This window comes from Typopeltis vanoorti, chromosome 16 (assembly GCF_054136105.1).
Source record: "Typopeltis vanoorti isolate ZY-2024b chromosome 16, IOZ_Tvanoo_1.0, whole genome shotgun sequence".
Lineage (NCBI taxonomy): Eukaryota > Metazoa > Arthropoda > Arachnida > Uropygi > Thelyphonidae > Typopeltis > Typopeltis vanoorti.
Window position 1 is genome coordinate 104,875,554 of NC_143564.1, and position 15,475 is coordinate 104,891,028.

Genomic DNA, 15,475 nt, shown 5'->3' on the forward strand with positions numbered 1-15,475 from the left:
CACTTTAAAATTTTCAGCAATTCTAAACATTTCGTCCATTTCTTTGAGGGTAAATTCCTTTGGTGCCATGTCAATTTGTTCATCATTATCATCGATTTGAGCATAGTAAGCACATTCTCTCTCGAGGTTAATTAGGTCTTCATCATCCAGCTCCTTATCATGTGACTGAAGCAGGTAGTGCAACACCAGGACGACTCCTTGCAAAGGAGTCGTCCTGGTGTTGCACTACCTTACCCCAGTCCTGAAGATACTTTCAGGCGCAAACTTTGTTTACTCACACTTGGATAAAGGATTAAACTAAATTTATTATGAAATCATCCTTGTTTCTTTTACCATTCTTTGTAGGGATAAATAAAAAGAGAAATAAATATCCACATGTACTTCATACAAGGGCAGATAGTTACTGGTAAGTGGTGAGAAGGCGCCGTCGGATAAAAACGAAGCGCTACAAAAGAGCAATACCTGGAGAGTGGCGACTCGAACTGGTTGTATGTAGTGGGCTACATCTCACGGCCACGATAATTCAAATTTGGAGCACAATAATTGGAATTTTGGTATCAAAGTATAAATCGAGAATCGCGATAATCAAGGTATTCATATATTCATATCTTGTCTTTGATTTTAGATCTTTTCCACTGTTTCTTTGCTGCATGAAAATCATGTTTCAGTTATTTAGAATAACTTTCTTAATATAAGAGATTAAGCATGGTACTTTACTTTTTCAAACCACTTCTTTCCAGTCAAACAAGGTGTAAATCTTGATTTCAGTTCTTATTCATTTAATTCTTCATATTTGTTATATCAGTCTGTTTGCCCAATCATGCAGTCCATGTTTTTCTTTGAGCAGTAGCTTTTATTGTAAGGCTGATGATCTTTGATTTTGAGCCTTTGTCTGTTGTTGCATTGCTTGTGTTTTTAGTGGCTTTATATTTGGAGTTGATAAAATGATTGCATTACAGTATTTTCTTTGTCTCTTGGTGAGTTTAAAGTTATGTTTAAGGCTTGAGCTTGATATTTGCAGTGCATGTTTTTAAGATAAAGTTTTTTTTTAGTTCTGTGGTGGTGAAAGTTAGTCTTCTGTTTATTTTTTATTGAGGGTTCAAGTTCATAGTGTGTGTCTCTTTCTTAGCATGTTGTCTAAATAGCTGCAACAAGTTTTGGTATCCCAAGAAGGAGATAATTCATCAGAATCTTTTTTAATGAATTTTACTCATGAAAAGTTGTAAGACTTGTCATGTATTAGTTCTTTGGGTGGGCTTTAAGGGTTAGATAATCTAGGAACCTGGATTATAGAAAAACCCTCAGCACCGCAAGGTAAAAGAGGGAAAACGAAGACTGAACCCAGATTATTGACATGCTCTAGAGATTACGCATGGTACTTGACTTTTTCAAACCACTTCTTTCCAGTCAAACAGTGTGGTTGTTTCACACTAAGAAGTAAAAATCATCTGCTACCTAAAGATTTTTATAACCAACCATGCCATATTGAGATGGTATATAAACAGCACTCATCCAACCAGGCTGGCATTGTAAACTACTTGTCAGGCATCTCTAAGTTTCTCCTATTTTTCTTTGTCCTCAATAACTCTTCACTGATGGCTACATCTGGACCATTTATTATTCCTTCTGATACATTGAGAATTACTGGTTAGTAAATAAATGAGTGTTCAGTTTATTGACCTTAATATCCTAACTCAGATCACTATTGCCTAATGAAAATTGTTTTAGATATCTGAGGACATTTCAGTAGTTATTTACACTGTTCTGTTGAAATACAATTTGTTTTCATAATTTTTCATTTGAAAATTCTTGTTAACTTGAATATTAATTATCTCCTCTTCACTACCTTCCTCCTCCTTTCAGCACAGATTTAGACTTTGGTTTCCTTTTTTATTTATTTATTTTTTTATTTTCTTTTTAGGTAAAACATTGTTGGCGCAAACAATAGCAAGGTGCTTAGATGTACCATTTGCAATTTGTGATTGTACCACATTAACCCAGGCAGGTTATGTAGGAGAGGATATTGAATCTGTTATAGCAAAATTACTTCAGGATGCTAGTTACAATGTGGAAAGGGCTCAGCAAGGTTAGAATATAAGAAATCTGTTAATTATGATTTTATATTATATCAAATTGAAAACTAGTAAATAAGTTCAGTTTTGTTTTAATGATGAGGTGTTTGTAAATCTAAAGTAGAAAATTAATTAAGTTTTATTATTATGATTATCTGACCATGGAGTCAAGGACTCATCGAGTGAGGTCACACATTACCTACACAAACTTTACCTTTTCTTAAACTCATACACACTGAATAGACTCACCACTTCAACAGTCAGAACTGTTCCATTCAATCACTCACTGCTCTGTGAGGAGGAAAAAAAAAAAATCTAGCTCTCACTCCTTTCCTAGTTGCACACAACTTATCTTCTACTGATGTCATCCCCCCCCCATCCTCTTCCCACTTTCATATAATGAAAAATTCCATCATCACCAAGTATCCTGTGACACCCTTTTAGAAATTTATGTGCCTCTCTTATATCATCCCTCTTTCTCCTGTTTAGTAGTGTTTGTAGTGCATATCCACACTCTTTCTGTCTGTCCTCATAATCCACATTCCATAATTCTAATAACTTCTTTGTATTTCAGTGCACAGCAGTCTAGGCACAGTCATATCAAAGCTTCATAAAAAAAAGCAAAATGACTTCCTTATCAACATTCTTTCAGCATTGCAATTATCCTCTTAAGTCATTGAAATGATAGCTGTTATCATTTGCCCACAGTTCCAGCCTGTTCAAGTAATTGTAAGTGCTGCTTGTCAGTAGTATCCCTTATTGGAATTGCCTGTCTTTTGTATTGTTAGTAAACAATTGAACATCTCCTATCTGGCCCTTCAAATGTCATTAATGTATAGATTGAACGATAATGGTCCAAAGACTGCTTCCTGGAGAACACTACTATTCACCTTTAATCCTACAGGTTAATCCCCCTCCACACACACACGCACACACACATACATCCCTCCCAGTGATGGGACTGTTCCTTTGAATTCTTTCTTTTTTTCTCTGCTTGCCTTCCTGTATTCTTTGCTCTACTTCTTCCGAGTCGATTTTACTATCCTGTCTTCCATACTGCCATCACTTGGGATCCAGTACCCTGCTGCTGTGTTTGCCATGTGGTGTGATCTGTGAACATCCAGGCAGCCAGAATAATTTGGCTAGTGGGCATGCCTGCAGGGTCATTGTTGCTGCAGTAAGTCTCTTACTCTATGGTCTGGGGATAGGGCCCATGCCTTGCTATGGGGCTGGTATAGCATCCAGGATAATCCTGCCATTCCACTTCTGAGTGCATTTATACTGCTTGCCAGATTGTAAGCATCCATGTGTGGCTGTGTGCAGAGCTCTGATGCCCAACAAATAAAAAAAATCCCTTTATCACAAATCCTTAATCCTCAAATTTTCCAGGGAGCCCCCACAACACCTTAAAGAAGTATAGATACATCATTTGATAATAGAGCTAAGAAACAAAAGGCATCTTAGACACATATAAATGTATCAGTGTTTTTCATCATCCTTGCACCATTGGATGATGCAGCAAAGCATCTCTAAAATGTGGTGGAATGAGCTATGTAACAGCAACATGCCACCATTCAGTCTGCAACAATTGAGTGATCCATTGGGACAGTGTGGATAAACATCCTGGAGGAACATTTTAGACACTTAGTTGAATCAGTGACAGAGGATACAGGCCATTCTTAAGGCAAAAGAGGGGGAGGGGTACCATTCATTAATGCTGTTCTTAATAAACTGGCCACTCAATGTATGGGCATGCCCAAACAGTCTATCATGGCTTTATCATCCATGCCTGATGTGGTAATAAAGAGCATAATAATAAATTGTGCTGTATGTTCTCTCTGAGCATGATTTCCACCTTTACTCCAATGCTTAGTAAAGGTGGAAAGATGAAAAAGAAATACAAAAGGTAAAATTAGAACAAAATTATGATCAGGATGCCAAGAGGAGGCCAGCGACCACCTCACTTGTATTGAACTCTTATTACTATTATTATTATTATTATTATTATTATTAAACAAGATTTCATGGAGTCAAGGACTCATCTAGGAGGTCCTTTTATCTCACACACATCTCATCAGTGTCTTAAACACATTCAAACTCCTTGCAGACACCACACTCTTAGGCAAGGCATTCCAATCACTCACAACTCTGCACAAAAAACCTGCCTCTCACTCCCCTACTCACACTCTCTTTATACAGTTTCCAGGGATGACCTCTGGTTCTCCCTTGATCTCCCACTATTCTCTGTAGAACTTCTCCACCACTGAGCCTATAACAACCCCTTACCAACTTGTAGGTTTCTATCATATCTACCCTCTTCCTTCTCTCCACTAGACTCTGCAAATTACATCTTTTCAATCTTTCCTCATACTCGACATTCCAGAGGTCAGAAACTACCTTAGTCAGTTGTCTTTGGACCCTTTCCAACATCTCTTCATCCTTCTGAAAACCAGGTGACCAAATCTGGGCACAATAGTGGCCTAATCAAAGCCTTATACAATGGAACAAGAATCTCCCTACTTCTATACACGTCAGTGTCCTCCGCATCATTCCCAGAAGTCTTTGTGTTGTCTTCACAATTTTGGCGATGTGTCCCCTAAATTTTAGATCCTTATCCACTATCACCCCCAGATCTCTTATTTCCTCTACTTCCAACAATATATTCTCACCAAGCATAAATTCTGCATCCCATCTTTGTTTTCCAAATTTTATCATCATCATCATCAAATTCCTGCTGTGTACCCTCAAAGGGTGTACAGGATATGACAGTACTACATGAAAAAAATTACATCATTATTAACTTCCTATCTACAATTTTCTTCCAAATCAGTCTGTTACTTGTCAAGACGCCAGCATTATCAGATCTTATATTTCTATCTTCTAAGGCACTTTGTACCGTATCAATCCACCTATATCTTTGTCTTCCTCTGGGTCATTTTGCTGCCAACCTGGCAGAGAACACTTGTTTTGCTAATCTTACTTTGCTCATTCTGTTTAAGTGACCATACCACCTGAGATTAGCTCTGCTAACACATTCCTGGATGTTGACAATGTCAAATTCTTTCTTAATATCCTCGTTTTTAATATGATATTGCCATTGATGCCATCTGTTCACGCCTATAATCGTTCTCAGGGCTCTCATATTTGCGGTCTCTAGTCTTTGGTCAAGTGTTTTACTTCTGACCCAGCTCTCAGATCCATAAGTTAAAACTGGTTTGAACACTGTCTGTTGGGCTGGGGATGTGAGTTCAATGTTGCAAAATGTAAGGTTTTAAAATTTGGATTTTTTTTTATTTTTTTTATTCCAAATTTCAAAAAATTACACTTTGCAACATTGAACTCACATCCCCATTTGCTTGCCCAATCACTCAATTTATTCAAGTCTTCTTGCAAGGCCACAACATTTTCACTACTCTTTATGGTTCGTCCCAACTTTGCATCATCTGCAAACAACTGAATATCTCCATCCAAATCTTCGCCAATATCATTAATATACAAGTTAAATAGTAATGGCCCTAAAACAGACCCCTGAGGCACTCTACTAGCGACTTTCCTTTTCCTGGATATTGCACCCCCATACACAACTTGTTGATACCTATCAGATAGCCAGTCTCCAATCCAATGCACTAATCTAATATCCAACCCCATCTGCTCTAGTTTGACTGTCAACTTATCATGAGATACTCTATCAAAAGCTTTTGCAAAATCCAAGTATATTACTGTGTATCCTTCTCCTCTGTCCAAGGAAGCAGTCACTTTATTGTAATAAGTAAGTAGATTACTAAAACATGACCTCCCTTTAGCAAATCCATGCTGTCCATCAAAGATTATACCATTGTTGTCAACCCAACTCTGGATCCTAGTTCTCACAAGCTTTTCCAACAACTTAACCACAACTCCTGACACACAGATAGGCCTATAGTTTGATGCTTGAGTTCGATCACCTACTTTATGAAGTGGCACAATCTTGCCCTCCTTCCACTCTTTTAGGAACTTGACCAAGTGCAAGACTCGTATTAAAAAAATATGTCAAGGCAGGTGTCAACTCTCTGGCACATTCCTTCAGAATACGTGGTGATATATTATCAAGTCCCACAGCCTTATTTACATCTAGTTTACTCAACTCCCCAAACACCTCTTGCTCACTTACAGTCAGTCTCTCCTCCCCATCATCCACTGCTCTTAATCTCTCCATGAAGTCACGTTCAGAAAATTGAAAGATCTTTATGAATTGCTCATTAAGTATCTCCACAACACATTCTGCAACAGCTGTCTTTATACCATTTCCTCCAATCAGTGTCATCCTTCCATAATCATTCTTTCTTTTGCTGGCTACATATCGATTCTAGGATTCTTTTTGGCTTCATTAGCTAACTGCTGTTCATACCCTCTTTAGCTACTCCCACCAACCAGGTCACCCTCCTTGCCTGGTCTTTGTAGATCTCATGAAATTGGTTACTTCCACTTCTCTTATGCTGCCTCCACAATGCCCTTTTTCTCTGTATTGCATGCTTAATCTCTTTATTCATCCATCTCACACCTACCTTATTTAACCTTCTCACCCATGGTATACATTTAGACATTTACTAAATAGTTTTTGAAAACTCCCCAAGCTGCATTGATCTCTTTTCCAGCTAACTCCTCATTCCATGCTACACCTGCAAGCTGTCTCCTGAGCTCTTCATAATCACCCCCCCCCCCCTTGTAGTTCCACATATACCCTTTTTTCACAGGGGTCCTTGCACTGCTGGCAACCACCCAGGTAATCACCTCATGGTCACTTTCACCAATTGGTGGATGATTTGACACCTCATTGATAATTACATCCTCCGATGAGATGACCAAACCCAAGACCCTTAATCCTCATGTGCCCTCTGTTACTGTCTGAGGTAGTTATTCCTCGAAAACTCAAGAAACTCATTTTCTTTACTTCCAGCTGCTATCTCATCATTCCAGTCTATATTGCCATAATTAAAATCACCCTTAATGATCACCCTTTTCTTATTTGCTTGGCTTATTTGACTATACATTTCATTATCACCACCATCCACATTACCAGGTCTATAATAACATCCCACCAAATATTTGATTCTATTCACCTCTATCTCATACCATACTGCCTCAAAACCACTGGCCCTATTTCCCTTTTGCATCTCTACCTTATATGGACATAACTCTTTCTCTATCATCAATAGCACTCCTCCTCCCTTTTTACCCCTTCTAACCTCATGAAACACATCATACCTTTCCATCTCTATTCCTGTCAGGATGTCGTCCTCATCTAACCATGTCTCACTTATTCCGACAATCTCTGGGTGCACAGACGCAATTAGTGCACCCATTTCATCCGCCTTGTTTCTTATACTTCTAGCATTGGTATACAAACACAACAACTCATTTCTGGATCTACAGCTAGTTCCACTGATGTGATCTCTCCCTGCTGGACTGGGGCCATTTCACTTTCTGCTTCTTCATTTTAGAACCCTTTGCGATTCCATCTGTTTCCTCTTGATCCCTGGTCATCCCATTGCTTTCCTGCCTACACATGCCCTCACCTTCTCTTGGAGCATCCACCTTTCTCACACTGTGTACCCCCTGTCCACCCTGAGCCTCCCCGTTTCCCCTGCTCCTCTTGCACACCCATTCTCTCATTTTCTATACTCATACCACTCACTTCCCCATTCATTTCCACTTCTTCAATCTCTCCTGTATTACTCTCAGCTCTTCCACATCACTCCCCTCTCGATCTGATTCATTCTCTCTATTCACTTCTCTACTTTCCAGCAGCAGTCTCTCCAAGCGACTCACACCATAACCACTCAAATGCAGTCCATTGCTCCCATACAGCTCACTTCGTCCCTCAAACTCATTCCACACATTAACAAACTGTACTACCATCTCCTCACACATTTCAGCCACAATATCATTCATAATCCTTGCTCTCCGCCTCATTTCACCACAGTCATACCTAGGCAACACACTGACTACCCTTCCTGTCACACTATTCTCTTTTATCTTTCCAAGCAGTCTCCTGACATTCATTTTAACATGCTCTTTGTTCTCTCTCAAATCATTTGTACCAATTAATACATTTAACTCTTTTGCTCGTTCCCACCTCATATTCAATGTCTCAATCACTCTACTCATTTTACTGCCTGGAAAACATACCTTGTGCATTTTATCCTCTAGCACACCTTTAATAATGGAGTCACCATACAACGCCACTCGCTCATCTTTCGTTAACTCTTTCATGCCATCATGATTTATTTTAATAGTTTTGACCTGAATTCTCTTAATTTCATTTCGCATCGATTTCATTTCTTGCTTCATCCAATCCAATTCACCTTCAGAACCTCGCGACACATTCTCTCTATCATTAAATCTTTCTAACTTTCTAACTCTTGACCCCCTCTTCTCACTTTCCCTCTCATTCATCCTTCTTTGTTTCCGTACTTTCGGTCCAACATACGTCCAACTTTCACTATCATTCTTCTCACTTTTACTGTCATTCATCATTCTTTGGTTCAGTACTTTCGTTCCAACATGCGTCCAACTTTCGCCATCATTCATTCATTTTGATTTTTTTCTTGCAATTTCTGCATCACGCCATTTCTACTTTCATTTGTTCTCTCAGTTTCGTTTCTTTCTGCCTCACTTTCGTCCCTTTTAACATCCGTTATGGTTGTCAAATCGCTCTTTTTCTTTTTTCCTGATTTTTTAACATTTTTTTCGCCTCTCTTTCAAACGTGCACTTGCGACGCAATCGGTACTAGCACTTTCTGTCATCAATTTCATATTTGCATTCATCAGTTCCTCGTTCAGGTCACACTTCGCACTCACACTTAACGAAACGACTGAAATCTAAATTAAAATCATGGAATGACAATGCCACCACCATTTTTTTTTTTTTTTCTCTGCAAGTTACTAGGTCTAATAATAACGATTTCGTAATTTAGTTTAGGCAAGAAAAAACCCCACACTAATAATACCGGTAGCGTACAACGTTTACAGCCGCTCTTACTTAAACAATTACGCATATATACTTAATTATTCCTAGTAAAACTTATCTGAATCAGGAGCTCTTCAAATCGCGTCTGCAGCGCTTGGCCCACTAGCGCCCACCTTATGCAAGGTGGCAGTAAAGAAAATATCAAAAGTGACTGAACCATGCATGTCATTTCCACCATCTGATAATTTCAGCATGCGTTAACTTTATAATCATGAATGCTTCCGTATGAAACACATCAGTTGCCTGACCTGTCATGTTCTTATTTATGATGAAAATTATGGCAGAGGTATCAGTGAAAGATAAACCACCAGACAACCTCGCAGAAAAAAATGAATAATTAATTCTGTATCCACTGGAAGTGAACTAAACTCAACAAATGATTTTCACATATCAGGTTCTCATGGAAAGGCTTAGACATTGGTTATCCATTTTTACTAAATAGCTTAAGGAAATTACAACGTATACTAGGATATACATTAAAATAAATTTTAATACACTTTCAATATTTCAGCAACATCACGTTGCCATTTTCACAGGAACTTAAAAACAAGACACATGCACGCAAGCACAACAAACAAACAGTAAATAAGTAAGAAGCTATTCTTTCTCCTAAAAGTCCTGATGGTGCCCCCTAGTGGGCAATGTTGATATTCTTGGGAGATTAGGCTGAAGGTTTTCTGATGTAAGTTTCCCAAATTTGGGGCAGTCTCATGCAACCAAATTTGTTGAGGTTTGAATTTCTTAGGGGTGAGGCTGATTCCATGAAAAGCCTTTCGTATTTGAATTTACTACAGTGTATTATCGTGGCTTTCTTCCACCGTATTCTATGGCGGGTATCCAGCGCATGGTCTGCAAGACGAGTGGCTGTATTGGTGAAACCAGATGTAGTCCTTGTGTTCTGAAATTCTGATATTAGCCGTCCTGCCTGTTTGGCCAAAGTAGAACAGCTTACAGCTGCAAGGGACCTGGTATACACCAGGTAGGTGTGTGTCGTGGGGGGGGGGGAAGGTTGGTCTTTAGTAGAGTGGATAAGGGATACTAATTTTTTATATGGTCTGTAACAAGAAGTTAAGTCATGTTTTTTTAGGATTTTTATAATTTTTTCCGATGTGCCTCAGATATAGGGTATGGTGATGAATTTAGAGTAATCCTTGTTGTGACGGGTTGGGGGGTGGAAGGGTTGTGGTTTATTGGTGTCAATATTTTTTGGATTTTTTTGGCGGGTTACCATTGGCTGAGAAAGTGTTGAGAATGTGGTTTAGTTCTGTGGTTAGGGCATTGTTATTTGAACAGATAAGTTTAACCCTGTTCTGTAGTGTCTTAATGACTCCATATTGTTGTGATGGGGGGGGGGAGGGGATTGTTGGTGAATGTATCTGCCTGTATGGGGTGTGTTTTCTATAGACTGAGAAAAACCATCAGGCTGGCAGGTGACTAGTGGGTCTAAGAAAGGAAGGCAGTGTTTTTTTCTTCTTCCAGGGTGAATTTGATTCTGAGGTGTTGGTTGTTTAAGTGTGTTAGGAAAGAGAGGAGTGCATCTTAGCCATGTGGCCAAATAGTGAACATATCATCAACATAGCAAAACCATATGGTTGGTTTTTGTGGGGCAGAGGCTAAGGCTTTTTCTTCAAAGGTCTCCATAAAGAAATTGGCCAAGGGTGGGGAGAGTGGTGAACCCATGGCTGTCCCCTCTATTTGTAGAATTTTCTCTGCCAAATGAAATAGCCTGAGTTCGTTGTGAACTGAAATAGGGGCTGTGATATCGGGAGGAAATTTAGCTCTACGGATTCTTTGAGTGGACATTTGTGAATAAGGAGAAGACATCAAAACTGACCATTACATCAGTGTGTTTGAGTGTAAGGTTTTCTATGCTAGCTTTGAAGTGGACTGAGTTTTTTTATGTGTGTTGCCAGTATAGTGTGAGAGAGCTTTGGCCAAATGTTTAGCTAGTTTGTATGTGGGGGGGAATCAATGCCATCCACTGTGGGACGTAATGGACATTTTCCTTATGTACTTTCGGGAGTCCATAAATACGGGGGGGGGGGGGGGATGGAGTTAAATGGTTTTTAATTTGTTAATGACTTCTACAGGCCCAAGAAGTGACCTTCTTAAGGAGCCTGTGGAGTTTTCTAATTTGTGAGTTGGTGGGATTGTACTCGATATGAAGGTAAGTAGCCCGATCTAACAATAGAGCTTTCAGCTTACCTGTGTAATCCTTTTGGTTAAGCAATACTGTGGCGTTCCCTTTATCCGCTTTGGTGATTATTATTTCCTTGTTTTTCTTTAATTCTAGTAGAGATTTAATTTTTTTATGTTAGTTTTTGGTGGTTTTGCTTTATTCAGAACACAAGCCACATCCAATCTAATATCGTTGGCGACGTGGTTTGGAAGGTGTCCTATCCCGCATTTAATTCGTATCATAATGTTGTCAGCAGGTATTCTTCTGGGCGCAATAGCGAAGTTGTGGTCATGTGAGACAGTATCGAGTGCTTCAGGTTTCTCACTAACTGACGAAAGGTTGACTACCGTTTCAGTAGGAAGTTGTGGTTTCAAGTTCGAGTTCTTTTTTAAATTTTCAATTTTTTAACGTGTCGATTTGTACTTTTTTAAATTCTTTCTCCGCAGCAGTGCATGAGACTGCCACAAATATGGGAAACCTACATCAGAAGACCTTCAACCCAATCGCCCAAGAATATCAACATTTCCCACTAGGGGGCACCATCAGGACTTTTAGAAGAAAGAATAGCTTCCTGCTTCATCCTCATTTACTGTATGCACGTGTCTTGTTTTTAAATTCCTGTGAAAATGGCAACGTGAAGTTGCCGAAATATTGGAAGTGTATTAAAATTTATTTTAATGTATATCCTAGTATACGTTGTAATTTCGTTAAGCTATTTAGTAAAAATTCATAACCAAAGTCTAAGCCTTTCCACTAGAATTACGATAATTCACGGAGATGCCATTGCACATAAGGCCCGCCATTACGGTAAAATAAAGTTTGAAACTATCAAGGCAACTGAATCGTCTTGCCTTCCTAAAACGCTGCTGGGATAATCAGGTAATCCCAAACTGTGTCAAATTTAAGCACCGTTTCTCTTCGCAAAAGGCTCTTTGTATTTATAATCGTGCCAGAAAAGTTTTGCTCAGGGAACAAATCGCTACGACTTGCCGTTTCCTGAATGATGCTAACTTAGTTATCCAGGCACTCGAAGAAGGACCTTTCAAGCACCTTAAGCCACGACAATTTGGTCTATTTTATACGACATCTTGTGCACTGCTGCGGAGAAAGAATTTTAAAAAGTATGAGATCGACACATCAAAAATGAAAATTGAAAATTAAAAATCAACTCTCGAACTCAAAACCACAACTTCCTACCGAAACGGTAGTCAACCTTTCGTCAGTTAGTGTGAAACCTGAAGCACTTGAAGCTCTCTCACTAATACCACTTAACATACCACTTTCCTTCATAATGTGATTCATATAGATAATGAATAACAGAGTGGAATAATGTACATCCTTGTCTCACACCAGATTTAACATTAAACCCATCTTCCTCTACTTTCTTCAATTCTAACTGCTGACTTACAACTCAAATAAAGACTAAGTATTGCTTGATATAATGTCCCATTGACACAATATAAATGGAGCGTATTGAATAGCTTCTCTTTTGGCACCTTGTCATATGCCTTTTCCAAATCGACAAACTTAAAATACAGATCTCTGTTATATTCCCATGCTTTCTCGACTATTTGTTGTAAAGTGAAGATCTGATCCTGACAGCCTCTATTTGACCTGAATCCAGGCTTGTTCTTCACCAAACTTTTCCTTTCACAATTCTTCTCAACTGTTTCTCAAGTATATTTGCATAGATCTTGCCAGGAACACTCAGCAGGGAAATACCTCTGTAATTCTCACATTCAGTTTTATTTCCCCTTTTTATATATGGGTATACTATGAGAGCTCTACTCCAATCATCGGGAATTCGTCCCTCTGTCCAGGCTTTCTGAACTATGCAGTGCAGCCACTGTAAGACTCTTATACCACCATACTTCAGCATTTCTGAGTCGAATATCATCTAACTCCTGCTGCCTTTATACATTTCAAGCCTTTGATGGCTTTTTCTACTTCAAGTATGGATATGTAGTCCTGACTGCATGCCTGAGTCAGTGTGTTTTTACCACTGTGCTGTCATCACCACTTGTTTCGTTTAGGACAGGCCTGATAAAGGTAAGCTTTTAAAATCCAATGAAGAACCCCACCTTAAGGCATTTTAATATTTGTGGATCGATCTTTATTGCTTCACCTTATTGTACATTCAGCTAGATTATGGGTCTTAATTCTATGGTCTTCCAAAACAGAATAACTTGCAATGATTGGTTGTTCCTATCCATCATCTAGGATATATAGATTGTCTACTGGTGCTTTTTGCACGTTATCCAAACAAATTTTTTGTATCAAAGCAACTGAACCTCCTCTATATCTTCAATGGAAAGAGTTGTCTCTTAACTACATCCTAAAAATAGTCTCCGCCAGAACATTCTACAAAGAGAATGGTCTAAAAAGTTCAGATAAACACCTAGAACAAAAATGATATTAAAACCAACTGATATAATCACAAGAAAGAACATATCTTAAAACCCTTTATCTCCCATGTTTCATTAGATTGTAATAATTTGTTCTGTTTCTTTTATGATATATAAGGAGACAAGTCCAGAGGTTTTGAAGAAATTCAAAGACAGGGTGGAGGCAAATCAAGTTTTTTATGCTACAAAGAAAAGTCTGCAACTGAAATTCAGCAAACCTTGTGTGAGCCTTTAAGGGACTGAGCCCCAGCATATCCAACAGTTGCCAATTGGGGTGGCCAAATTTAAAACTGGCCATCCTGAGACAACAGATGCCCTCAGCTCGGGAAGCCCTTCCACAGTGATCACACCAAACATCGATGCAGTGCATGTCATGGATCCTTGATGATAGACAAGTGCCAGCCAAAAACATTGCAAAGACTCTAGGGATATTCAGGAAACAAGTTGGAGGTCATTATCCACTATCTGGAACAAGAAGAAGCTCTCGGTAAAGTTGGTCCCCAAATCTTCGAATGCTGTCCAAAAGAGAGAGAGAGGGAACGTGTGCTGTCATCTCAAGGATTTTGGATTGTTTTGAGATATCAGGTGCAAATTTTTGGCTCATATTGTGACTGTTGATGAAACATGGCTTCATCACTATGACCCAGAGATAAAACAACATTCAGTAGAGTGGAGACACAAAGGTTCTTCGCAGCCAAAGAAGTTCCAAACCCAAAAGTCAGCACGGAAGATTCTTGCCATTGTCTTTTGGAATATGGATTGTGTAATCCTTACGAGGTACCCAAAAAGTGGTGAAACTATTACAGCAGCAGTTTATTCAGCAGCTCCGAAGGAGGTATTGAGGGAAAAATGCCATGGGAAACCGAGCAGAGGCATGTTGCTTTTGCAGGACAGTGCACCTTCTCACATTGCTCATGAAACTAACAGACAATACACAACTTGAGCTTTCAATATCTGCCCCACCTACCATATACACCAGACCTGGTCCCATCTGACTATTTTCTATTCCCATATTTAAAGAAACTGGAATGGAACAAAATTTACCACAGATGATGAAGTCATATCTGCAGCTGAGTACTGGTTTATGCAAAAAGGGAAAGACTTTTTTCTCAGAGGATTGCAAATGATGCAGTATACAAGTGTTATACAAGTGTTATACACTTGTATAAACACATGTTATACAAGTGTATAACACTTTAACATTTAACTTGCAAATTATTCTAAATATTCCCCACAAAGTGTTATACACTTGTATAACACTTTGTGGGGAATATTTAGAATAATTTGCAAGTTAAATGGATCTGCCTTAATTCCTTCACAGTGATTATCACAACTTTTCAGCATACCCTTGTATGTGGGCTAGTATTTTTTCTCTACGTTGGGAGCCTCGATATTACTTACATCAGACTGCCATATATCACTTTGATAAGGAATATTATGTATGTTATTGACATGAGTGTTGATATTAGTTGGCACTGAACATAACAGCATTCCTCCATGGCAGCTTTACACTCCATCATGCAATCTTTCACTGTCAACTAAAGAAAGTTTCACTTCTCCATCTATTTGCCTGCAGTTATTTAATATGCCCAGAGCAGAGCATTCTGATTTTCCTACTCATCTATGCTGATGGTTCAAGATCTGAGACTTCTGCTGCTATGTTTCTTGACCTTATATCCAAACATATCCCACTCGATAGCAGTAATTATATAGCAAAGTTGCGCCCTGGGTGAGAAGTGAATTTCATTGCCCAGTGTGAGACCACCATCCTGCTTATTGGAGGCCTGAAGTGGTTTGAAAAAGTTCCATG

At 38.9% G+C, this 15,475-nt stretch overlaps 1 protein-coding gene across 3 annotated transcripts in view; it reads left to right on the forward strand.

Annotated features, from left to right (window-relative positions):
- Nucleotides 1-15,475, forward strand: part of ClpX (Caseinolytic protease chaperone subunit) — a 201,486-nt gene that overhangs the window by 127,544 nt on the left and 58,467 nt on the right. For all 3 annotated transcript variants that reach the window (XM_090406130.1, XM_090406128.1, XM_090406129.1), the window contains one exon: nucleotides 1,922-2,086. In XM_090406130.1, coding sequence (XP_090262256.1) covers nucleotides 1,922-2,086 — 165 coding nt within the window. The remainder of the gene's footprint in view (nucleotides 1-1,921; nucleotides 2,087-15,475) is intronic.